Source organism: Lissotriton helveticus, chromosome 2_1 (assembly GCF_964261635.1).
Source record: "Lissotriton helveticus chromosome 2_1, aLisHel1.1, whole genome shotgun sequence".
Lineage (NCBI taxonomy): Eukaryota > Metazoa > Chordata > Amphibia > Caudata > Salamandridae > Lissotriton > Lissotriton helveticus.
Window position 1 is genome coordinate 19,146,636 of NC_136059.1, and position 27,638 is coordinate 19,174,273.

A 27,638-nucleotide genomic window follows, 5' to 3' on the forward strand; every position below is an offset into this window, starting at 1 on the left:
ATGGCGCTGGTTGAGATGACCGAGGCAATCAGGGAGTTCCTTGACGCGGGCGGCAGGGCGGCTCTGATATTATTGGACCTCTCTGTTGCCTTCGATCCGGTGCCCCAACAGCAACTGGAGGTAACTAATTTGCACACCCCCGATCCTAGGAAGGAACATGCCCATTAACAACATCCAAATGCTAAGAAAGATCTCATAAAAATAAATTAAATAAAGAGGGGACAATGACACAACCCTGCTTTAGGCCATGATAGGCTCTAATCTTCCTTGATAAGGAATTGCCCTCCCCAAGCTTAACTTGAACCCAAGTGTCGATAGACAGAAGTATGATAGTTTTCAAAAATTTCTTTGAAATGCCCTATCTGACATTTTTTCCATAACAAGTTTTGTGGCACAGAGTTGAAGGCTGCCTTTAGAACAATAAAAGCAATGGATCTGGCTAATTTCTTTACTAGTAAGATCCAACTTATACAGGACTCCTTCCCTGCGGCTGTTCCAGTAGGGTTGATTCACCGTGAGGCTAACTTGTCTCCTCTGACCTCGTCAGCTTCGACGTTGGCCGTGTTTCCACCCATTTCTGCCCCTGCTTCTCTAATACTTATGGGCAAGCTCAAATCGGGCTCGCCGCTGGACCCGTGCCCCGCTAAATTTCTGGCAAAAATGGCGGAGGTAATCAACCCGCTGGCGAACCCGTTATTGAATCTCTCGCTGAGCCAGGGAGTGGTTCCGCAGGCCTGGAAGCAGGCAATGGTCATCCCGCTGCTAAAGAAGCCTGGTCTGGACCAAAAGGCCCCAGTCAACTATAGGCCTATCTCTCTGTTGCCGGCTCTCACGAAAGTTGTGGAAAAGCACGTTCAATCGGTGCTTTCCAATTTTCTAGAGACAAACGAGATTCTGCATGCCACCCAGTCTGGCTTCCGTCCAAATCTCAGCACCGAGACCGCGCTCCTCGAGGTATCAGAAACCATTAAAGGGGTTCTGGACACGGGGGGCAAAGCCATGCTGGTGCTGTTGGATTTGTCGGCGGCTTTCGACACCGTCCCCCATGACGGCCTTCTCGCAAGACTCTATGAGATAGGACTGCGTGGGACGGTGCTCGGCTGGTTTTCTTCCTTTCTAGCGGGCCGCCGGCAAACGGTCTGGGCCTCGCCAGATTCCGCCGTGATGCCGCCATTGCGAGTCGGGGTCCCTCAGGGCTCTATTTTGAGCCCGACCCTTTTCAACATCTTTATGGCCCCTTTGGCGGCGCTGGTGGAGTCGTTTGGGGCCCAGATCGTATCCTACGCGGACGACACCCAGCTCCTCTTCTCGTGTAAGAGAGGAGGAGACTTTGATGGGGAGAGTATCCGGGATTGCCTTGGGGCTGTTTTTCAATGGTTCCAACTAAACAGCCTCAAGTGCAATTCCGATAAGTCCGAGGTACTCTTCTTTGGGTGTACAACGGAGCCAGATTGGCAGGCTTGGTGGCCCATTAGTATGTTCCCTCCGTCTTGTTCATCCCAAATGGCAAAGAACTTGGGGGTCAAGATGGACAAGGGGCTAACGCTGAAGTCCCAGATCCTTGGGGTCTCGGGTATGTGTTTCGGCCTCCTTAAGATGCTGCGGAGGTTTCTTCCCCTTTTATCTGAGGAGCATAGGAAGCTGACTGTGCAGGCTCTGATCGGCTCTAGGCTAGATTATTCCAACGTTCTTTACCTGGGCCTGCCAGAGTATCTGCTACAGCGGCTTCAAGTGGTGCAGAATGCGGCTGCTAGAGCTGTCTTTGGCTTGAACAGACGCGCCTGTGCAGCAGGTCTGTTGCAGACGCTGCACTGGTTTCCAATCCGCAAACGGATTGCCTTCAAGGCTTTGACTTTGGCCCACAAGGCTCTCCATGCGGTTGGAGCAAAGTACCTCCAAAAGAGACTCGCATTCTACCACCCAGTTCGTTCTTTGAGGTCGGAATCCCTGTTCTTGGCGGTCGTCCCGGTGAGTGAAGAAAGCTCGCCTGGGAGGTCGTTCCTTTGCACTTTTGGCACCACAGTTGTGGAACTCTCTGCCGCTCACACTTCGGGGAGCCACCAGCCTACTTGTTTTTAGAAAAGGTCTTAAAACCTGGTTGTTTAGCCAGTAGGCTGTATAAATTCTGTCTGCCCTTTTTTATTCCTGCTTTCTTTTAACTGTGTTGTGTTATTGTATGGTAGTCCTCCTTACTCAAAGCGCCGGGACACTCTTTTTGAGTAGCCGTGCGCTATACAAAAATAAATATAACATAACATAACATAACATTATATACATTTTGTTATTTCAAGACAGTCCTCTCTGCAAGTAAGGTTAGAGCCAACAAATTTGTAGTAGTGGATTGTCCTTTCCGTAAACCAGTCTAATTAAATGGAATAATACCCTCCTGCATAGCCCCAATCTTCCAATTCTATCAGAAGAGAAGAAGCAAGAGCCTTTGCATCTACATCAGTCGACGAGATTAGTAGATAATTAGCAGGAATTTCTACCAGGCCGCTTTCACATTTAGGTTGCACTATGCTACCTTGCCATGATTCTGGGACAACCCCAGTGTCAAAACTTTCCTAAATAAATTATGCAGAATGCCAGCCTACATATCACTATTGGCACGAAACAGGGCATTAGGTAGCCCATTAGGTCCACAGGCTCCATTTCCTCGAAGCCCACATAACAAGGTCAATACTTGGTTACGCTTGATAAGCGCTTAGAAACCCCAGGGTATAACGCGCTATATAAATCGAATAAAATAAATAAAATAAAAATTACAACTTGGAATTTCTAAGTCAAGATTTGGATCTAGACTAGAAGCAATAACATGATCTATGGAATACAAATCGAGACACTCACAATTCTCCACATTGGTTGTTAATATATCATGTATCTCACATACAGCCAACCTGTCTGGTTGATTTCCCATCTGAACCGGTAAACCATACAAATTGGCTGTAAATGTTACCCAACTGGATTCCAATATATTTACAGAAAAAAATCCCTACAGCCTCCCCTTTCAAGCTTATTAATAACTGCCTAAATCTGTTTGCATTAGTTTGCTTAGAGGCGGATAATAAACTATTCCATAGCCCAGTTTGATATTTAAGTTTGGCTTTCTATGCTTCTACTTTGTAGGTCTTCTTAAGTTCCTTCAGATTTTCTGTATACACTAAATAGGTCTGACAAATCTACAGGTTATGCCTCATGGACAGCTCTGTTAAGTAATTTCTCTAACTTTAATAGCTTAGGGGAAAACCATATTCAGATTGGTATTATTTTCCTAGTTTTTTCAGGTGTAAATTTCCCCACGATGGATGGTGTAATAAAATTCCATGTATTAATCATATGTGTATCTCCCTGAACAACGTGATCACATTCCTTAATCAATGCCTCAGCTGTTTTCTTAATTTCCTTCTTCTTGGCTAAATGCCATACCAGCCTCTTCAGGTTATATGCAGAATATGCCATGTTGGGAAGATCATTGGATTTAGAATGACATTCTACAGAAAAATACAATTTTACAACCTTGGGGTTGTGATCACTTTCTGCCCGGCCGATTACCTTGCATTCAGATATACGTGATCTCAAATTGCCTGAAATGAATGTATACTCAATGATTGAACCTTGCTTATAATTCTAGATTTTTCTTTTAACTGGCTGGCTCCAGCCTCAGACGTAATGTCACTGCAGTCCTTTGCCAGACCTCCCGACTTACAATTAAATTCCCAAAACCAAAAAAGTTGCAAATTAAAATCACCTGATACTATTATGCCAACACCTTGATATTGGATTCTTAATGCACTCAGAATTTCCTGCAGGATACATAACTGTGCAGACTTATTTTTATTGGCACTCAGGTACACGTTAAGAATAACTAAACTTAAATCAATGGTAAATGTTGTTTTCCACAAGGCATTGTAGCCAACCCAAAGTAAAGTCTAACACTTCCACAACTAGGTTTAAGTCGGCTGCAATATAACACACCGATCCACATTTTGCATTGCCAAATGTATTGGTTTTTACTGCCTGAATACTATATTCATTAAATCCAGACAAAGGAGTCATTTGTTCTCATCATGTTTCCTGGAATAATAAAAATGCAAATGAATTTAAAATTAATATCGTATCTGGGTCAGACACTAAATGATTTAGTCCATGGACATTCAAGGAGCATAGACTTATCTCATTTATGTTAATATCAATAGCTCTAGTTATTCAGTTACTATCTCCATGTGGCACCTTTGCCAATGGTGCTGGCAGCCAAGACCAGTCCTCCATTCGCACGTTGTTTTGAGGTAGCTACTCGCAAACCCGACCCCCTCACTGGGGATTGGTTATCAACAGACCAGAACTGCAAGATTGGTTATTTGATTGACCCGCTGCTCCTCTAAGTACTGGATTTGGTGTGTTACTTTCAACTATTTTGCAAACTTTATCCACCTTAAGGGCCAATACCTTCAAGATCAGGGGATATTGTACACTGGCCCATATCACCTGAATTTCAAGTTTATTCGAATGGAAGTCAAGGGCACCTTGTTATAACATTCATTGTATTTAGTACACTTTTCAATACACAGATATCATCTGTATTTATATTTTTTATAATGTGACTATCAATGTTGGGTAAAATTTCACATTTGTCCAAGAATGAAAGATCTGCAGGGCTCTGAGCACCCTGAAAATTATGTACATTAACCATTTTTACCGGAATTAAGATTGCCTGATCATCCAGTACCTGGTCCAGTTAGTACCTGATCATCACTCCATATCCCTGGACCAAATATACTTAACGTATTTTTATCATTTGTTATCTCTAAAAGAGGCATTCCTAGATTCCCACTTTTCTTGTCAGCCCCAAACACGGGGCATCTCAGGTATCAAAAGGAGGCCATAAGACTATGTGGCTGCAAACGTCATTGCACCTTATTACACGCTCAGTTAAATTTTCTAGTTTGTGCATTAGATCTTTGCATTTCATCTGAGTACGTTGAAAGCCCTTCCTTTTCATCTTGTTTGAAGCCGCAACTTTTAAATGTATTTGCAATAAAGGACACAACATGGAACATCAATTAAACTCTGTGGGAAGATCAATGTAGACATCAAATTGCATATGTAGCTTGGGGCATATTTCTTAAATCATTTCATCGCCCTTGCGCCTCGCAATGTGGAGCAAGAGCGATGCAACTTTTAAGTAAGATTTGTCAAGCATTGCATGGCTTGATGAATATAGAGTAATGCGATGCAGTGCAAATCACTGTGTTGCATTAGTCTGCCCTAGGGAGGTGTTCCTTAGGTGGGGCATGGGGTTCGCACATAGTCAACGGTGGATTTTGGTACATTCCCAGATTCAATATTATCATAACTGGCAGACATGGGAATGAGTCAAAATGGTACGCCTTCCCTGGTGAGGCGTAACAAGGAGAAATACCTTAATTTCTCATTGTTAATTTCTATGTGTACTGCATCCTGAGGATTGCTTTTGTGCAGGAAGGTGCACCTTCCTGCCCAAAAACAATCCTGCTTACTACACAGGTACTCTTGCACTTGCACCATGATCTGAAATAACAGCATTGATGACATCTGACAGAACACTGATGACATCATATAATAATTGTGACACTGTCCCATACGGTTTGTGGACCTAAGTGCAAACAACCTTTGCAACCTACATTAGGTGCACACAGATTTACCTTATTTATCAAGGAGTACCTCTTCAACCCCAAGCTTTGTGAACTATGCGCCATCTAACAGTTAAACTGCACTGGCCCACTTGACTTTAAGCTGTAGTTTTGCTTGAAACTGTAGTTGGCTTGAATAAAGTGCAAATATTCATAATGGGATCTCTTCTCACTCAATATATTTTTATTCACCCAAAATCAGTAAATAGAAGCTGTAGCAAATGTGGAATACTAGTGTGCCAGAATTGATCTCACTCATTAACAAATGCTTTATTTTCAACAGGCATTAAATAATTGATGATTCAGAAGTATACAAACAATAACGCTATCCTACTTTAACTCTCACCCACATCAAATATATGTTATCTCATATTTAGGTAAATGAATTCCTTCAGAAGATTCATTTCAAGACACCGGCTGGAGCTGAGTTTGGTTTTAATGACAATGGAGAAGTGCCAGCTCTTTATGATGTTTTGTCTTGGGATTTCTTTCCTAATGGAACCATCTCAAGAGGCCAAGTTGGAACCTTTGATCAATCAGCTCCACCAGGACATCAGCTTTTCATCAATGAGAGCACCCTCATCTGGCATTTCAATGGGTCACAAAATGGATCTGTCATTGCAAGTCTGCCTCAGGTATCCCTTCTAAGCTATGCCCTGCGTACACTTTAATACAGTGAGGATGCTTGACTAGCTCTATCTTCAGTTGTTGTAATTACAAAAGAAGAATAACTTATAGGTTTCTTTTTATGAGTCAGTTATTTAAATATATAAATCTATACATAATCTCTGAAGTCTGTTATTCCATTTGCATCCATAGACTCAGAAGTCACAGGAATATATGGAAATAATTGATTACCATGTTTTTGTGTATGCTTTGCTCATGGATGTATTTCACCACATTATCTCTATAGATGACACGTTACTGAACACTTCATAGTGAAATTACCCGAAAATATATTTTTCCCTTATTTATTTTCTTCTCAGGCAAAATATTTTCCCTTTTACCAATACACCAATATTTACCTTTGTTTGGTGGGTAAACAACCAGCTAAAGGTGTGTTGAAACCCAGCAGTATTTAGTTAATGTTAGTTAGGCAAAATGCTAGTATTTCTCCTTTCAGACATTAGAGATTCATTTAAATGAGCATTCTCCCAAATTAGAGATGCCACACATGTGAGTCAGGTGCAAGGTCAGAATTTTTTATCATATTTTGGCCTGAAGGTGACTTTTTTGGCACGTAAAGATTACTTACTAGCCATGGGCGTGAGTTACGCAAAGTTGCAAAATACCTCTGCTGCACTAAGTGGAGTTCCACTCGTGGGCAAAGTTTGCCAGTGCACCTGTTCGCATTGCAATGGGAACACAGTATGCGTTCTCATTATCCATATTACATGCAAACAACATCACGCGGTTCTCAAGTGCGTTCTTGTATTCTAAATGTTGCACCAATTAGCCCACACAATTCCCATGGGCGTGGCCATCTTGATTGTCTGCTCGCAGTATGGTACTGGGCATAAAATCTAATCTCTATTTTTTTCTGTCTAAACCTCCGCCCTTCAAACCTAATCTACCCCTCATTTTCATCGAATTTCTCCTGACGCATTGAGTACTGCCACCAACTAGCACTTGATTCATTTAGCGGAGATTTGGAGGAGGTTGTTGTGGGCCTGTATAACTGGCTCCAGCTACAGGCAGGGGAACTTGCACCCTTTTGCACCCTGGGAAGACTGCTCCTTGGTTTGTGACTACCCTTAAAGAAAGTAAGAGGATCTGCAAACACCTAGAAAGGATCTAGCGGAAGCACTTTGACCCGAATGATGAAAAATTATTTATAAACAGGCACTGAAGGCTCACTGCAAACAAGTTCTTGTGGAGAAAAAACTTTTTCTCTCCTTTAAAATTGAACTTGAAATGAAAAAAAACAAGGACATTTTTAGAATAGTTAGTGAATTTTCCTCCCCTGCAGTGGAAGCCAAGCCATTCATCCCTTCTCAGGTATGGCCTCCTCTGTTCATGCCAAGATCAAAAATATTCAGGAGAACTTCCCGATAACATCTCTGGCACTCAGAGACAGTTGTGAGTTTGACTCCTCCTCAACTCAAGTCAGAGAACCATCTCTGGAACAGTTCCCATTGGTCTCCGTGGACAAATCCTTAGAAATCATGAAAGGCCTAAAATCCGGCCCTCCCCTTTATCCATGCCCTACTACCAGTCTGGCATAAATAGCGGATATTATTAATACAGCGGTAACTTGGATCCTTAATCTCTCTCTGCAGGCGGGACAGGTCCCCGATAGATGGAAAAGGGAAAAAATTCTTACCTTATTAAAAAAAAAACTACATTGGACCCAGAGTTAGCCTCTAACTACAGGCTGATACCTCTGCTTCCTTTCGTTTCTAAGGCCCTGGAAAAAGTAGTGAATCATGCCATCACCTCATTTGCAGAAACTAATTCAATACTCCACCAGAGTCAGTCTGGATTCAGGGCAAATTTCAGCACTGAGACAGAGCTGCTGGAAGTGTGGGAGGCCATAAAGGACATTTAGATAAGGGCGGCAAGGCCGTGCTGATGCTATTGAACTTATCTGCAGCCTTTGATACCGTCCCCCATGACCGACTCCTAGTAAGACTTCAGGAGTGTGGTTTTGGGGGTCGGTACTCAACTGGTTTGCCTCCTTTCTAAAGGATCGCCAGCAAGCAGTTTGGTCCCCGCCTTTGCTGCCCCTATGGAGGTGGGAGTTCCTCTGGGCTCAATGTTGAGCACAACCCTTTTTAATCTATATATGGCACCCTTAGCTACTCTGGCGGAGGGGCTTGGAGCTAAATTTGTATCATATGTGGACGATACGCAGCTGCTCTTTACCTGCGATAAAGACACAGATTTTAAACAGAAAGCCGAAGACATAATTAACTCCTGCCGGAAAAGTCGGAGATCATCTTCTTTGGCCACCCCCCAGTAACTTTTGGCGTAACTGATGGCCAGCTGATATGTCTCCCCCTACAACTTCCGTAAAAACTGTGAAAAATTTAGGGGTGAAGCTGGATGAGAATCTCTCCATGCAGGCCCAGATTCAGGCAGTGGTTGGATCCTTATTTGTGTTGCAAATGCTAAAGCAGTTTCTGCCTCTCCTGCCTATCATGCATAGGAAAACGGTAGTACAAGCACTAGTAGGCTCCAGGTTGGACAACGTAAATGTACTGTACCTAGAGTTGCCAGAGCATCTATTAACAAGGGTGCAGGTGGCTCAGTACGCATCAGCCAGAGCAATACTCATGCTTGGCCCAAGAGCACGGATGTCCACACAGTTGAAATCCCTACACTGGCTCCCAGTCCACAAGAGGATCCATTTTAGGGCCATGGGCCTGGCTTTTAAGCTCTCCACGGCATAGGTGCCGGGTACATCAAGAAGAAAGTCCAGTTCTACTGCCCTCAACGTACAATAAGGTCCTCAACACTTCAGTTGGCATGCATCCCCAGATACGGATGTATGACGTTACAACGCATACTTTTACAACGACCTACCTTTACATCGCAAGTTTTACAACGCATACCATTACAACGCATAATGCTTTTGGCCGCTGGATAGTAAATAGTTTAATTTACTATTCCAACTCCAGTCCCCGTGGATAGTAGGGAAGGTGTTGGATAGTACATTAAACCTATTCCCTATCCTAGAGCGCCCCCCAGCGCTATGCGTTGTAATAGTTGGCGTTGTAAAAGTTGCGTTGTAATGGTAGTTCATTGTAAAAGTTTCGTTGTAAACGCTGTATACCCCAGATAACTTCAAGTGTGGGTAGGGGGACATTCCTTCCAGGTACAAGCGGCTCAATTGTGGAACAGTCTGCCCTGGAACTAAGACTAATGCAGGACCTTCTTGCCTTTAGGAAGTCTTTAAAAACCAGGTTATTCCAGCAATAACAATCAACCTGGCCTATCATAGCACACAGCTAATGTTCACACCTCAGCGCCGGGGCACTCAATTGAGTAGCTGAGTACTTTGCAAAAGCCACTTAACATAACATTTAAATTTTTTATATTAGTGTGTATCTTTAAGTTTGTGAATTTTACGTTTTTGGGATTTTGTTTGTGTTTTTTGTGACATTTTGTTAATTTTCCCTTACTTGCTGATCTTTCTTCTTTGCTTTCCTTTTCTTTGTATTCAACCCCACCCAGTGCAATAGCAGAGGCAGGGTGGCTGTGTTGTGGGTGCACCACCTCACCGGTGTGCAACCCTGTGTGATCCTTGGTAAGGATGACGTGGCAACACTGTTTTTTGTGCAGTGCCACCTCCCCTCCATGCTGGCAGGCCCAGTTGAAGATACTCCTTGCGCAGAGCATCGGCGGTGCTGGGGGAGTGTGTGCCGGTGCATGTGGTGCATCAGCCAGGTTAGGCGCAGCATCCAGCTGCTGGCACACTGCTGGATGGCTATTTTTGACACTCTGTGTGTATTTACAAATATTTTCTCTGTTTGTGTTCTACAATACCATTTTTTTTCCAAATAGCATGCTGCTCACACTCAGAGGTAAGTTACGCTTAGGTTGCATTGCAAAATATTGCATGATCTAGTGTCTAGTTTCTGCTAGGCAGGTGCTCAGTGGTACCTAATTGTACTTATCACTGATGCTTGCTTGGCTGATTAAGTCAGAAGCCATTGCAGAATGTTCTCATGTCAATATAGTGAATCAGTGATACCAGAATTTCCCTTTTTGCGATGTTCTGGTGGCATTAACCCATTCGCTGCTAGGCCTTTTCCCTCCCTGTGCTAAGCCTTTTTTTGGCTGTTTGGTGTACTTCGCCCTTAGGCCCCTGTAACATTTTGACCACATAATTATCCTCACTAAATTTGCCTCTTTTTCTTCCAACATCATGGGAATTTAAGAGGTACTAAGGGTTTGTTGATTGCCCTTGAGGGGCTCACATATATGCCAAAATACTTCTAAATTAGAAAATAAATGTTAATGGGAAAAAAGTGCTGCAGTTGCTGGCCTCCTCCTTTATCCTCCTCTTAATTGGTCATTGTGAACTTAATTAGGGCTAATTAGGCTTTCTGGTTACTCACTCCCGTTTTTATACATTTCATGGCGGCCATCTTAGAATGTCTAAACCGACTATCTACTATTTTAGTCTCTAAGATGGCCGCTGCGAAATAAACAGAAAGCCTAATTAGCCCTAATTAAGTTCATAATGACCAATTAAGAGGAGGTAGGAGGCCAGCAACCTAGAGTTAGTTGCAGCCTGAGAGGACAGCAGGACGGTACGCTGAAAAGCTGGTCAGCGAGTAAGCAGAAAGCCTAATTAGCCCTAATTAAGTTCATAATGACCAATTAAGAGGAGGATAAAGGAGGAGGCCAGCAACCTAGAGTTAGTTGCAGCCTGAGAGGACAGCAGGACGGTTCGCTGAAAAGCTGGTCAGACAGTTTACAAGTAAGTGGGACAGGGGATAGAGATCTGGCAATAGATTTTTTTTAATAATACAGACACAGGGCAGTGTAACAGAAAGATCATTTCCTTTATTCTTTAAATAGATTTGGGAACATACCAACAAAAACAGATCCCAATATTAAAAGAACAGGTGCAAGTTAAGAGGAGACCTAAAACCTTTTTTCCCCAAGGTAAGAACTGGGGTGGCCCATAAAGGGGATAGAGATTAAATATATAAAAGTTGAACTTAAGTGAGTAAGGCTAATACTAATCAATTGCCACTTATAGTTTAAAAAGTGGGGACATGACCGTCCTGCAAGCATCCTCACATGAAAATTGAGGTAAGAATATGTCACACTCTTCATATAAAAATAGAAGTATAAAACTCGGACTTACCCTTAGAAGTCATACTGTACTTTATTTACAGGAAGGAATATTTAATGCCAATTAATTGACAGGATCCTATACTGTACACATAAGGACAGTCAAGATTCCACCCAAGGTAATAATGGTGGGAATGTTTAATTTGAATAAATCTGATTAAAAACAGGGATTAGGTAATAATAGCCCGCTGATTTTACCTTGACAGTGGATGTTAATTATAACCTGCCAATGGTGTTAATGAACAGGGATCTGTTAACAGTAGTCTGCTGTCTTTATTATTTATATATATTTTTATTCTCATTTTTTAAAGTGGGCGATAAGTATAACCCGCCCACGGATCTATCTGGTAAATTGCATAAACCCAGGAATAAAACTCAAGGTACTTTAATGTGATCATGAAGCAGTAATTAAATGCTATAGAAAGCATAATGACAGGAACTTAATCAGTCCCCCCTATGCGTTTGTAGTATTTTGTGTGGATCCCGTGAAATCAAAGCAACCTCATCAAGGGCCAATTGAACCAGGCTGTAAACCAATAACTGCTAGATAGGTATGTTTTCTTATGATTGTGACAGAGAGCTGCAAAAACACTATAGCTCGAAGCTGGTGTCTGCTAATTGGGGGAGTCCACAGATTAACAAATATGAGAATCACTAAGTGTAAATGAATGTACCCAATATACCCGAGAATGTCTAATGGAAATAAAATGTGAATGTGTGTTCAGTAGGATTATGTAGATTGAAGAAGGAGATCCTTGTTAAAATGTAATGTGGAAAAGGAGATTGACTCAGTAATTAAAATCGAGCAGAAATTTGCAAAAGGGCATATGATTTTATGAATTGAATTTAAAGATGTTTTATTTATGGTTAAGATTTTTCAATAATTAGATGTTTCATTTTCTTTACTGAGATTGTTTTTAACATGAAATTATTGTCCTGAAGAAGGTGACGAAAAACCTTTTTTCACCGAAACGCCGCGTCGACAGTTTTTCATCTTATAATATAAATTATTTTAGCTTGTATTGTATTTTTTTTAAAATAAATATGATGTTGTTTTTATCCAGAATAATGAAAAAATAAATTGTTTGATAAATAAAATAGATATATAATTAATTAATTTGCAATTTTTCGCCCTTATTATTCTCTATTGCTTTTTGCTGATTCAAGACATGTTGTGGGCACATAGGAAGGTGTGGACATATTTCTGCTGTTCTGGCAGAGACAGGTCACTATGCCGCTATGCACCGCAGTAAGTTTGTCCCACTTGGCCTCCATGCGTGCATGATGTCCAGCCAGCTCCTGGTGCATGTCCTTGAGGATCCCCACTACCTGGCTGAATACAGTAGGGGGTCATCAGACAGTCCAGGCCCCTCTGCAGGCCGTGACCTCTGCCTAATACCACTCCCACCACCCCTAGACACAGGGGCTGGACCTGTGGTGGCACGCACAGTTGACCCTGGGCCCCCTTGCGTGTTGCTACTGGTGGTTGTTCGTAGCTTCCTGGGTGGCCGGTGGCCCTGTGCTGTTTGAATTTGGTGTCCTAGGTCTGTCCATGTTGGCGGGGGTGTTAGGTCTGTGGCCAGATGTTTTGGCATTGCTGCAGGGGGCACAGGTGTTTCTGATGATGGGACTGCATGATGACTCACACCGGAGGTGCCAGGTTGATCTTCGTCATCCGAAGAGGACAGAGCCAGATCCATACCAGAGAGCTCATCTTCCACCAGAGTCTGGTATAGGGACTCCTCTTCACTTGCTGCTGTTTCCCCAGTAGCACCTGTGTTTGGAAGAGACAGACATTGTCAGTTGTGTAACTACAGACATCATTGGTTAACCTATGTATATTGCAACAAGGAGGGAGGAAGAGGTACTGATACATTCATCTTGCAATGGGTAGTACTAAAAAAGAAGGAGGGGGCAAGGGATCACTCATCCTGTGCAGCCATGGTATTTACATGATTTAACTCCTTAATAAATTCCCTCATATACATACACAGGAATGGGGCGGTGCTTCTTGAATTGCCGCCTCAGTGTACTGTAGAAGCATTTACTTTGGGTCACCATTGTTGCAAATATGATGTGCCTTCACCTGGAGGTAGACTGGTTGCTGTCCCAGTAGTGTCCAGAGGAGAAATTAGCTCTAGGATCACATTGGGCTGCAACATGTTGACCAACAGTGACCAGCCCAGGTGCGGTGGATCAGTAGTTGCATCCACACACGCAACACCTTTGTTTGTAACTTCATACGTCACAATGTACACCATTTTTCCTTTGCCTTTGGGTGTTGTGAGTGATTTTGACTCACAGCACTAGAGCACAGACACACACTCTCAGTTTTACTCTCTGGGCACTACTGGGGAACTAGCCACTTTACCTCCAGGGGGAGGCACAGCATATTTGCAACGATGGAGAGACAATGATGATGCTGCTACTGTACACTGATGTGGAAAAGCATGATATCATGCACTACGCATGTGTACATATGTGAGGCTTTCAATGGAGGCAACACAATAAGTAATGAACCAGGTTACACAGGAAGAGCAAACCATTCACCCCTCCTTGATTTTTGTAACAATGTTTGATATACATGACATTTGCAAAGGGACGTCAAGATGCATGCCTGAACACTGCATTGTCTTCAGTCGTCACTGACAGAGTTTGATATTGTGGTAGCACATTGTCCTGCCAACATGAAGCCTTTAAATGTGCATGTTGATGTGTGTGCATACCCAGCTCATGTATGGATTGTGATGTACATGGTCATTGGTCCTCAAAGGCCATCAGGTGGCTGACACAGGAGTGTTATCCCTGTCAACATTTGACTCTGCTTCCCTGTTAGGGTGTGTGCCTGTGCTGACAAAATGGCAGACAGTGGTGTTTGGTGGTGGCCCAGTAGGGCCTTTTGCTCCCCACAACAGAGCCCAGTCCCAGGGTACTTGCCGGCCTATTTCCACCCCCTCTGAGGTGAGCATGATTCAGTGTGGGCTTGCTGGGCCATGTAGGTGGCTGAGGCTTGTGAGTGACTGCAACTCCCACCATGCTCTGGGCTACACCCCTCTTCCCAGCATGCCCTCACTTCCCTCCTTCTCAGTCTGCATCTCCTGCGAGGGGGTGTGCCTATGCTGACAAGATGGCAGACAGTGGAGTTCTGGTGTTTGGTGGTTGCCAATTCCCAGCAGGGCCTTGTGTTCCCCACAACAGAGCCCAGTCCCAGGGTACTTGCCAGCCCATCTCCACCCCCTCTGAGGTGAGCATGGTGCAGTGTGGGCTTGCTGGGCCATGTAGGCGGCTGAGGTTTGTGAGTGACTGCAACTCCCACCATGTTCTGGGCTACACCCCCCTTCCCAGCATTCCCCCACTTCTCTCCTTCTGACTCTGCTTCCCTGTGAGTGGATGTGCCTGTGCTGACAAGATGGTATTTCCACCCCCTCCGAGGTGAGCATTCTTCAGAGAGATGTTGATGGTCCAATTGGGAGGGGGGGCATTATCTGTGACAACAACCCCATTATGCTATTGTATACACTCACTTCACCAGCATACCCACTATTCCTTCCTGTCAGTCAGCTTCACTGTGAGATAGTGGTTGTGGTGGCAAGAATGTCTGACAGTGTTTACTCAGATTAGTGCCACTGTCTTGCCCTATTTGTTGGTAGGTTTGTACATGTCATGACACGCTTAAGAAATCACTATGATGTGGCCATTATTTTGTTTCTCTGACTAGTATACAGTCGTTGGGCTGATTGACTTTTGTTTACTATGCCTTTGCTATCAGTGCCTGGTTTCACTGTCCCCTTACTGGTGATGTGTGTGTATTGCGACACAATATTGAGTATATTGGTTGTGTACTCACCAGGCTCTGGTATGTCTTCTAGGCCATGGATGCCCTCTGGTGGTAGGAGGTCCCGCACCTTCTCCTCCCAGGACCTGAAGTAGACTGGTTTGGCAGGAGGGCCACTGCCAATGCACTGGCTCAAGGCGTGTTACTTCTAGAGAAGCTAGAGGAGTTTCTTGACCCTCCTGAGCACGTCATAACACCTGTTCTGGATGTTGCTCTTTGTGCGATACACTGGTGCTTGTGCATTCACCTTGTCCACGATCCTGTCCCACATCTTGGTTTTATGTGACATGGGGTCCTTTCTACCAATGTGCCAAACACATGAGGATCTCATCTTCCAATATGTCTAACTCAGTGTCTCTGAACTGTGGATTCTTCTTAGGGGTCATGGTGATGGGTGGTGGTGAGGAGTGATGTCGGTGGATATGTGGGTGCAAGTGAGGGTGGGTAGCTGCTCGGTTGCATTTGCAAAGGATCATGGTAGTGTATTTTTGCCTTTTCATAGGTGGATTAGTGGGTGTGTCTTTGTGACATTTTTTGGCTTTGTTATTTATTGACTTTGTCATTGCTTGTTTGGTCTTTTTTGGTGTTTTTCCCTTTGTTTTTTGTGGGCATGTCAGAGACGTTCTTCTGACCAAGTCGGACGCTCATGTTGGCTTGTTCACGCTGCTCCGTGTCTTTCACGCTGATTGTGTTCTGTGTTGCATGCGAGCCGATCGAGGTGGTATCTCTCGCTTCAGGTACATTTTCGGGCCATGTCGGTTGTCGGCTTGGGCTCCGTGTGAATCGGTCGGGTTTCATGTGTTTTGCATTGTACTGTGCGTGTCGGACATCGCAGGTACGTATCAGTCGGGTTCATTCTGGGTTCGTGTCGGTCGGTGCGGCTTGTGTCCATATTCCGACCGGATAGCTGATTTTATTATGGCTCGGTCGTACGGCTTGTTTTCCATACGGCTCGTTTGTAAGTCACGGGCTTTACATCATACTGCATGGGTTGTACGGTGCCTGTAGGTGTCGGTCGGGCCGATTTCTGAACGTAATTGGAATCGATCCCTAAGTAGGGTTAAGAATTTCAACTGAACCAAAGCCCCATTGCCTATTGGATGTTACTACTGAGAGATCCAATTTTATTTCAATTTTTGCTCCATCCAGATCTAACGATTTATTCTTCAAGGCCTTAGCCAGGATCTTTTCCTTCAACGAATACTAAGATATTAACTAAAATTCTCCCAGGTTTAGATCTGTTTGCATTTATCCTGAATGGGTCTCTGTTAATCTTTTAAATGTCTCTGGCAATTTCATCTTCTGTTTCCTCCAACTGAAGCTCCTTTTTAAGTATTTGATCCACAAATATCACTTCCTTCCTTACCCTAAGGGAGTCTTAAAATGTTCTAATTATTTCTCCTCTGGAAATTCTCCAGCCACTCCACTCTTTCATCCTGATCTCTCTCCCATACCCTAAGACCTTCTTTCTCTTTTCTGTTGACTTGCACCACTTCTTTAAGGTCTTTTACTTCTGCTGCTAAAGCTAGAGTCCTTCCTCCTAAATCATCTATCTTTTTCTCGAAAACTTGCACGCTGACCTTATTTCTCTCTGATTCAGGTCTGAGGTTTCAAATGTGGTACGTATCTCCAGCGTGAGATTGGCAAGCAGACTAGTGATAGAGGTATCCCCATTCTTGTGATTTGTACTGACTTTACCCATCTCTTGCTGCGCAGCACTAGGATGGTCCACAGACATTAGCTCAATCTGGCTCACTTTTTTGTTTTGGGATCTAACCTGTGAGTCGGGGGGGGGCAGGTCTAAAAGTCCTGTACTGGCATTTGGAGAAATGTCCCCCTCCAGAGACTCATCTACTCCCCCCATCTCTGAGGCCAACACCTGAAAACGATTTGGGCTCAAATGCGCTGTCCATTTCCTCAGATTCGGAGCTCCATTTATATTCCCTTCTCCAACTAATTGCTGTTTCAACAACAAGACTGTTGGAAACATAGGTGCTGTGCAGGAGGAAAAAATGGTGGCCAGCTAGAGTCAGGTCGTGGGTGAACTGAGAGGAGTGCAGTGAAGTTTTTTCATTTTTGCGTTTTGGTGATGGAGAACAGGAGCCGCGATTGACTGTGATTGATCGCGGGGAGTAACGGAACCAAAAAACAGAAGAGGCAGCGGTAAAGAAAGTTACAGCTGGAGACTCACAAAGCTTACCGGTATATTCTATGGTTCTGCTCGGAGCTGTAAAGCACCCAGGCGGCCAGGCAGGAGAGATCAATCGCAGCTCTATTGAGTCCCTTCAGCTGCGGTTGGGAAGAGTCCTGAGGAGAGAGCAACTAAGACAGAGCAGCCGTGGCTGAGAGCGGCACTGGAGCTGCATCAGGGGCATTGGGAAGCTGCAAGGATTCTCTTCCAGGGAAACGGTGGAGGAGCCAGCAGAAGTGTGGAGGTTAGAGGGGGTATCGATAACAGCAAGGTCCACTCTGTTTCTGGTGCAACAGAGGTGCAAGCACAGGTACTAGCGGTGCCTCTATCCGTAGGGGCCCCAGAATTGAAGATAATTGGTAAAGAAAAACGAGCAATAAATAACAAAGCAAGTACAGAAAGTGGGGGAAGGGGCAATGGTACTGATGTGAGTACTAGTGCAAAGGGAATCTCCAGATACACGTTGAGGAGAGTGGGTAAGGGGAGCAGGGTGGCAGTCCCCAAGCTGCAGGAGAATACTCCTAAAGGTGTTAAAGAGTGTGGAATGAGCAGGAAAGAAGTAAAGGAAGTAAAACCTAGTGGAGCATTACTGAGTAAGGAAAGCACAGTTCGGGGAAAAAATCTAAAGAGAGGTAGTGCCACGCATAGGAACAAAGTGACCCCCTCGCTTAGGACCTACTTTAAAGTAATACCCAAAACCCTAGTGTTAAGGGGTAATCCTGCAATGGTGGCAAGTGAGTCCCATTTCAATCAACGTGGACAAAGATTGTTTAGAAGAAATGTTTGTGTAATTTTTCAATGCATCCTGTTTTCCTTTAAGAAAATCGGACTACATTTAAAAAAGAATATTCCTTTATTTAAAAGCAATCACAGACATGGCAGTCTGTTAATCCCAGCAACCATCCCTCTCATTGTGTCCAATCATAGTGTACCATATTTTGCAATCTAACTCATGAATATTGATGAGGGAATGTCATATTGTGACCAAATACGATTCTGTTTTTTGTGAATTGATCTATTGATACATAGGCCGGTTTTCAAAATACCAAAGCATTCCGTAGAAGTCGGAGTGCAAATTGCAACTACTTTTCCAGCATTCATTTCACTGAATTGCTAATAAGAAATCACAAATTGCCAATCATTGTTAGTCGCTATTTATGATTTCTCTCTTGGAATCTTTTTTACTTGAAGCTCTTAGAAACCTTTGATTGCTCACTGCACATCCTATTGTTAACTCTAAGGTTGAATGAGTTTTCTTTTTTCTCAAATTAATTTTCAATGACATTTCTATTTACCTTAAGAACAACAATTCAAATTGAGTCCTAGAAGAACTCTGATGGGTCCCAATTAAATGTTCAGTGGATAACTTAGCATCTAGGAACCGGGTTCAATCAAAAAAGTATCTTTTTAAATAGGTATTTATATTTGCATCCGTTACCCTCATGTAACCTACTTTATGTTTAGTGTTCACTGTTCTGAGTGAAAGGATCCTCCGGCCTCATTTAAAACCCACCAAACAGCATGTTCCTGTTAAATCTTCTCTGTAGGCTGATGTTTGTAATAAAGATCTATTTGATCAGTAGGTGAATGTGTTTCCCTTCTTGCAGTGATTTTGTTTATATAGCACACTCTTTCTCAAAGGTATGTTTCTTGTTCTTCTCTTGTTTTGCTACAGATGCCCCGCTCAGCCTGCACTGAGAGTTGCCTTCCTGGGTACCGTAAAGCTCCTATAGAAGGGAGGCCCATCTGTTGCTTTGAGTGTTTGCCATGTGCAGAAGGGGAGTTTTCAAATAGCACAGGTGAAAGAAATCATTAAAATGTATACTACTGCCTGTTCCATGTCTCATTACAGCAATAGCGCTAATGCTATATTATGCAGAAGAGTGTAAGACAAATATAACCTGTAAGTGGCAAACCTGGTAGAAATGTTTCATATCACTATCATCTTTTATGGCACACCCTTCTTATAAACATTTGAGATTTAACCTCTTCCATGTTGGTGACGGAACCGCTCCGTCACCAGCCTCGGTCGCGCTGTGCTGGTGACGGAGCGTTTCCGTTACGGCCCGCTCGACACGCCTACGTGGTGCTGATTTTGCACCTGCGCGGCGCGTTCTATTGAGCGGGCGGAGCCGTGACGGAACCGCTCCGTCACAAGCACAGCGTGCCCGAGGCTCGTGATGGAGCGGTTCCATCACGAGCATGGGAGCGCCGTGCGGCCCCCCTCCCCCCTAGCGCTGTGGCGGAATTGCCGCCGCAGCGGAAAGTGTTTATTGACCTGGGGTCTATTTACCAAATTCTCTAGCAACGCAGTTTAGCAGCCAATAATACTGCATTGCTTTTACATTAAATTCCTTTTGGGACACAAATCGACCTACCTCATGAATATTAATGAGGCAGGTCACAGTAGAGACCCACTAGAAATGATAGCCATCACAGAGATATTGGTTTTCTGGGATCAGTAGATCACCATATTTATGATTGCTTATAAATAAAGCAATCTTTTTTTTTTTAAATAAAAGAACAACCCTTTACAAAAAAAATTCTGAATGTTTTCCTCAAAGGAAAAATATAGACTAGACATAATATCGACTAGATAGAATATAGACAACAACAAAAATCGAAAATAAGGTAAGTTTTTAATAATATGTAATCTAAATGTGTAGCGGGTTGTGGGTTTATAGGGGAATAGGGTGGGGAGTAATTTAATTATAATTAATTAAATCTGTAATATAATTGTAATTGTTAATTAATTATTAATTGTTAATTAATTAAAATATAATTGGTAATTAATAATAATTGATTAATTGATCAATAATTAATTTTTAGTAAATTATTTTCTGTAGCGGGTTGTGGGTTTATAGGGGAATAGGGTGGGAAGTAATTTAAATATAATTAATTATGTAAAATAATTATACTTGTTAATTAATTATTAATTGGTAATTAATTGAAATATAATTGGTAATTAATAATAATTGATTAATTGATAAATAATTAATTTTTAGTAAATTATTTTCTGTAGCGGGTTGTGGTTTTATAGGGGAATAGGGCGGGAAGTATTTTAATTATAATTAATTAATTATGTAAATTAATAATAATTGTTAATTAATTTGAACTATTGGCCTGCGCGCTCTTTGCTGCTGCAATATTTTTAACTGTGCTCAGTTTTAAAATTACTCGCGCTGCTGGTCATCGCACTTAGAGCTGCTAGAGCTCGTTAATATCGCGCTGCTTACCTGGTGTCGGCTCCGTAGGCCGGGGAATCTGGTTAGGCTTACTTGCACCTTAACTCGGTTACACCCGCATTTGGCGGGACATAGATAGATTACCGGGTCCGACCGCCATCTTGGGTGGGGGTGAAGCTTGGGAGAACTTCAGGCGCCATCTTGAGTAGGTCAAGGGACGCAGGAGGCGGATTTCCGCACTTGGTGAGCTTATTTAAGCCACCGAGTGCATTGACAGGTCAGAACTATTGGCCTGGGCAACCTCGGCTCGGGAGCTCCGGTTAGCCCGTCCAGTCGACCCCGGCCGGTTATCCTTGGTCCCGGTCCGGGAGCTCCGGACGAGCTATTCAGTCGACCCCAGTCCTTAGTCTGGTAGCTCCGGATAACTTCTCCAGTCGACCCCAACTAAGATCCTTCCCTAGTCCTTCCTTTGAGGAATTCTGTAGTATGGCACATCTGGTGTCATCGGGCTCTCCGCTCGACCCACTGCCCCCTAAATTTTGGAAGGAATTTCAGGCGGAACTTTTTCAGCCTCTATATTCCATCTGCCTCCAATCCTTGGATACGGCTACTGTTCCGGAGTGCTGGAAGTTAGCAGTAGTGTCCCCTCTGCTCAAAAAAACCAACGCTGGATCCCGCTTGTCTTTCCAACTACAGACCAATTTCCTTGCTCCCTTTTCCTATTAAGATGTTGGAAAAGTGGGTGACCCGCTCTCTCTCGGGCTTCCTGGAGGAAACTGGATGGTTCGATGAGTCACAGTTTGGCTTCCGTCCTGGGCACGGGACGGAATCCGCACTGGTAACCGTACTGGACAACCTTTGTTCGCGAGTCGACAGTGGTCGGGCAGCCTTTTTAGTGCTGCTCGACATGTCGGCCGCGTTCGACACGGTGTGCCATCGGACCCTTATCGCGAGGCTTGAGGAGTGCGGGGTCATAGAGGGAGCAAGAAATTGGCTGGTATCATATCTTGGCAATCGGCAGCAGGTGGTCTCGCTACCGCCATTTCGATCGGAACCACGGAATGTAGGGCAGGGGGTCCCGCAGGGCTCGGCCATCAGCCCTATACTTTTTAATCTGTACCTCCACCCTCTGGTCCAGCTTATAAAATCTTTTGGTGTCTCGGCTTTTAACTACGCCGATGACACCCAGCTGTTTTTTTCTCTGGAAGGAAATAACGCGGTCCCACTGGAGACCTTCCATCGTTGTATGGCAGCCACAGCGGATTGGCTGCAGGCAAACTCCCTCCAATTTAACAGCACTAAGACGGAGGTGCTTCACTGCTCCATGGACCGGATTCCGCGAGTACTTCCAGAACATTTTTGGCCGGTGACCTTTGCCAAACCAGTGGCGGCGGCGGAGTCAGCTCGTAATTTGGGGGTGATCTTCGGCCCAAATTTACAGCTTGACTTGCACGTCAACAAGACCGTCTCTACGTGCATGATGCTGCTACGCATGCTGCACAAAGTTCTCCCCCTTCTCCGCGCTCAGGCCAGGCCAGAAGTAGTTCATGGGACTATACTAAGTCGCTTAGACTACTGTAATGGGCTACTTCTGGAGGCTCCAAAAAATCTGCTGGGGAAGCTACAACGGGTGCAGAACATGGCCGCCAAGCTGGCTCTTTCTCGCCCTAATCTCAGCTCTTCTACTCTAGCTTTGAGAGACCTTCATTGGCTTCCGGTGCACCTGCGTGTACTGTATAAGGCGGCGTGTCTGGTGTTTAAGGCGGTACATCGACAGGGTCCAGTGCTATTACAGAACATGTTTGCCTGGTACTCCGCCTCGCGGCCCCTTCGCTCCTCTTCGGCACAACTGCTGGTGGTCCCAAGGTTTCAGAGAGTTAGGATGGGTGGCTGCTCGTTTACCGTCGCAGCGGCCAAACTTTGGAACTCCCTGCCACTCTCCTTGAGAAGCCAGAGGGATTACCTTCCGTTCAGGAAAGCGTTAAAAACGCATCTCTTTCCAAAAAATGTTTGAGCTATGAAAAGTGTGGTTGTCCGAAGTTCAAGCGCCAGGATGCCCTTTGGGTGACAGGATCGCGCTCTATAAGAATACAAAATAAATAAATAACTACATTAATAATTGGTAATTAATTAAAATATAATTGATAATTAATTATAAATATTTAATTGATAAATAATTAATATTTAGTAAATTATTTTCTGTAGTTGTCAGATTTGCACTGCGCAGGATCCGTATGTAGTAACAATGCTCCACCTCCGGACCTTCCGAACACCCTGAAGTATAGGCACAGGGTGTTCAGACGATACGGTGAGGGAAAAACCCCAAAAGGGGAAAAAACCCAAAAGAATAAAGGGGAGAAGGAAGGGGGCAGCAGGGAAAAAGAAACTGGAAGACAAATATACAAAGGTTAATACATTCGTTAACCCTACACTCATTACATTCTTACTAAACAACAACCATTAGATTCACCTGTAGATAAACGTGTGCCTACTCCATGCTGCTGCATCTTCACACTTCCTTCTATCCTGCACAATACAAGCAAACGTATAAGATTGTTGCAATAGACACCATCTGCCTGAATCCTCAGTTCTCACTAATAACATACACCATAGTGATTAGAATGAAAGCTCTGATGAATGGGTTCCATATGATTCAAAGAAGCACAACGGAAAATGCTGCACAGTATATGTTTTGTGCCCAAACCAATATAAAGGAATTCCAGCTGTAGTTGTAACCACACTCCTCCTTCGTTAGGATATAGTAACTGATTTCTTTACCAAGAAAACACCTTAAGAGAAACCAAACACGGCATGGTGTAGTTCCCTCACTACAGCCATCCGCTTTGGTATTTATATTCCACTCCGAGCTGTAACAAGCTCCGTCACAGATTCATGACGGTAGTGCGGAGGTCCTCATCCCCCCCTGCACTCCGCCACATGCCATGTCACAAAATTTAAATCCTTTCTTCCCACAGCGCTGAGTCACTTGTCACAATGCGTGTGTACAGGAAATGCCAAACCCAAATATAGGAAAACTAATCCTCGCAGCCGCGAGGCAAAACAAAGGCTCCCAAAACTTGCTTCAATCCGAGTTGAGGGAAAATGAAAACAAACGCGCTAGCCAGCGCGTTACCAAATACCGTTCTCAGACTTCTCCGGCCGCATGGAAACGCCAAAGTCACTGCCGGTAAACACAGGTCACAGAGGAGCAGCCGCTCCCGCCGCCAAACAGAATCACGAGCAAGGATCGCCCGGCTCCGCCCAGAGATATTCTGCTTCCCGTCGGGGATCATGGGAAATGTAGTTTTTTACCCTAGGATGCTGGGAATTGTAGTCTGGCAGGCGCGGGCAGTCCTACGACCTGACAGTAGTGGGTTGTGAGTTTATAGGGGGATAGGGTGGGAAGTAATTTAATACAAATTAATTAATTATGTAAATTAATTAAAATTGTTAATTAATTAATAATTGTCCATTAAATGAAATGTAATTGGTAAAAAAAAGTAATTGGTATTGGAAATTAAATTTAATTGGTAATAATATTTCTATTATTATATTTATTTATGAAGTTTTTACTTTTTCTACTGTTGCACTCACTGGAATGGGAATAGTAATTTTTACCCCTATGCTTTCCATCGTTTTCCCTACTGTTGCACCCACTGGAGTGGGAATAGTAATCTGTACCCCTACGCTATCCAGCTCTTTCCCTACTGTTGCACCCACTGGAGTGGGAATAGTAATTTTTACCCCTACGCTATCCAGTGCTTTCCCTACTGTTGCACCCACTGGAGTGGGAATAGTCATTTTAACCCCTACGCTATCCAGCGCTTTCCCTACTGTTGCACCTACTGGAGTGGGAATAGTAATTTTTACACCTACGCTATCCAGCGCTTTCCCTAATGTTGCACCCACTGGAGTGGGAATAGTAATTTTAACCCCTACGCTATCCAACGCTTTCCCTACTGTTGCACCCACTGGAGTGGGAATAGTAATTTTTACCCCTACGCTATCCAGCGCTTTCCCTACTGTTGCACCCACTGGAGTGGGAATAGTAATTTTAACCCCTATGCTATCCAACGCTTTCCCTACTGTTGCACCCACTGGAGTGGGAAGAGTAATTTTTACCCCTACGCTATCCAGCGCTTTCCCTACTGTTGCACCCACTGGAGTGGGAATAGTAATTTTTACCCCTACGCCATCCAACGCTTTCCCTACTGTTGCACCCACTGGAGTGGGAATAGTAATTGTTACCCCTACGCTATCCAACACTTTCCCTACTGTTGCACTCTTTGGAGTTGGAATAGTAATTTTTACCCCTACGCTATCCAACGCTTTCCCTACTGTTGCACCCACTGGAGTGGGAATAGTAATTGTTACCCCTACGCTATCCAACGCTTTCCCTACTGTTGCACTCTTTGGAGTTGGAATAGTAATGTTTACCCCTACGCTATCCAACGCTTTCCCTACTGTTGCACCCACTGGAGTGGGAATAGTAAATTTTACCCCTACGCTATCCAACGCTTTCGCTACTGTTGAACTCACTAGAGTTGTTACAATAAATTTTAACCATTTTGCTATGCTACGGTAAAAATATTATATATGTTTATTTAATAATATGTATTTATATATATATATATATGTATTATTTTTGTTATATATTTTTTTAATTTACATTAATTATTTATTAATATTACATTTATTTAATAATTTTAACTAAGTTTATAAGAAATACATTTATTATTATATTAGTTTTAACTTAATTTAAAGATATTTAAAAAAAAACGATGTTTTGACAGTCTATATTTTTGTAACTCAATATTTTTGAGTCGATATTTTAGTACGTACCTGTTTGAAGATAGGCAGTCGATATTTTGTCCCTCGATATTTTATCCTCGATATTATTGTATCTCGATATTTTTGTGGTCGATATAATGTCAGTGATCCAATATAAATGTATTGCAAATGGAAGTCGGTTGCAAAACATTAATACATACCAAGGAGAGTCATTATCATTATTAGCTCCTTCTAAATACTCTGTAGAATTGCAATTTGGTTGTTGTACTCCAAAAATTTATTTTATGGTTGCAACCAGCCTGATTCTATGAATTGAGCAGTTTGCTACCTCAAAAGGTATTCGCATGTCTTGTCCCAAGTTCCATTTATTTTAGTAGTTTCGTAGTAATCAAAAGACCGTAGATCTTCACTGGCTCCCAGTGGAACAGAGAGCCATGTTTAAAACTGGCTGCATTCTCTTTCGAGCTTTTCAGGGAACAGGGCCCAATTTCATCGCTTCACAAATTAGCAAGTACTCTCCCCAGCGCACTGTGAGATCTATGCACTTGAATCTTCTGGTGGTTCCCAGATTCAAACGCATACGCACTGGCTGGATCCATTTCTCCTTCTTGGGACCGAGGTTCTGGAACTCTTTGCCCATCTCATTGAGGCTTGAGGTGGATTACAAGCATTTCAGAAAGCAGCTCAAAACATGGCTGTTTACTTTGGCTTATACTAGTGGCTCTTTTGCCTGGCAGATCTCCCTTTTTCTGAAACTCAGCGCAAAGAAACCTGCTGGTGTACGTGCGCTTCAATAAATTCCCAAATTCCATAACATAACATGGAGAATAGCATTGACTCAATAGGAAAACCTGATATGCATGAAATAAGAGGGGAGCATTCTAAAATGCGTAAAAACAACGGCATTAAATGATTTATCGTTATCGTACAGCAACACATTGATAAATATTTGCACATCGGATTGCATCTAATCGAGATTGTCTAAACTCGACCCCAGATTGTCTACATTGAGAAATGTAAAAGCAAATTGCAGTAATTAATTGTGTTGTGACAGTGCTATCTTGTTCACAGGAAATATAATTGTATGATGTATTGACCCCTTAGTATCACGGTGCTTTACAGGCCAGTAGCAGCTATAGCTCTTTCAGGGGGAAACTTTTGGAACATTCCTTATCAAACGGAAGGTTCAGTTTCATTTGTGCTGTGTAATGCAAACAACCATTTTGTAATATTTATGTTTTTAACTACATTTGATTCTTATGTTTTATATTTTAGATATGGAAAATTGTGTAAGATGCCCGGAGGACCAGTGGCCCATTGATAGAAAGGATGGTTGTATTAAGAAAGCTACTGTTTATCTCTCTTATGGTGATTTCCTTGGAGCAGTGTTGGCATCTGTATCTATTGTACTATCCATTTCCACAGCTGGTGTGTTGGGAATCTTTCTCAGATATCGGGAAACCCCAATAGTGAAGGCCAACAACAAGGATCTCAGCTACGCTCTCCTTATATCTCTTCTGCTGGCCTTCCTCACCTCTCTTCTATTCATTGGACGCCCTGCATTATTGACATGTTTGATCCAACAAGCAGCATTTGGGATTATATTTACTTTCGCTGTGTCTTGCATATTAGTCAAAACCATCACTGTTGTAATTGCCTTCAATGCCATCAAGCCAGGTAGCAGGTTAAGCAGATGGCTGGGATCTCAGGTGTCTGCTGCTATGGTCCTTGTGTGCACACTGGGGGCAGTAGTAATTTGTCTCACTTGGCTGCTCACTTGTCCTCCTCATCCAGCCACCGACACTCAGTCTGAAATTGGAAAGGTGATCCTACAGTGTGACAACGGTTCTGTCATTGCTTTCTATGGGATTCTTGCTTACATGGGTCTGCTGGCCTTTGCCAGCTTTACTGTGGCCTTCCTAGCCAGAAACCTTCCTGATAGATTCAATGAGGCCAAGCTCATAACATTCAGCATGTTGGTGTTCTGCAGCGTCTGGGTGTCCTTCCTTCCAGCCTACCTTAGCACTAAGGGTAGATACATGGTGGCCGTGGAGAACTTCGCTATCTTGGCTTCCAGTGCTGGGCTGCTGGGCTGTATATTCATTCCCAAGTGTTACATCATTCTGTTCAGACCAGATATCAACAAAAGATGCATTTAG

General features: G+C 43.4%; 1 protein-coding gene across 1 annotated transcript; it reads left to right on the forward strand.

Annotated features, from left to right (window-relative positions):
• Nucleotides 1–27,638, forward strand: LOC144820038 (vomeronasal type-2 receptor 26-like). The gene is made up of 4 exons (XM_078677693.1): nt 1–120; nt 6,047–6,304; nt 19,179–19,302; nt 26,755–27,638. The coding sequence occupies exons 1-4, from the start codon at nt 1–3 to the stop codon at nt 27,636–27,638; spliced, it is 1,386 nt and encodes a 461-aa protein (XP_078533819.1).

Bases quoted from the DNA above. Each gene is read 5' to 3' on its own strand.
- LOC144820038 (XM_078677693.1), top strand. From the start codon at position 1: ATGGCGCTGGTTGAGATGACCGAGGCAATCAGGGAGTTCCTTGACGCG. The intron at 121-6,046 runs GTAACTAATTTG...TCTCATATTTAG, and splicing joins TGCCCCAACAGCAACTGGAG to GTAAATGAATTCCTTCAGAA. The intron at 19,303-26,754 runs GTGAAAGAAATC...TTTATATTTTAG, and splicing joins GGAGTTTTCAAATAGCACAG to ATATGGAAAATTGTGTAAGA.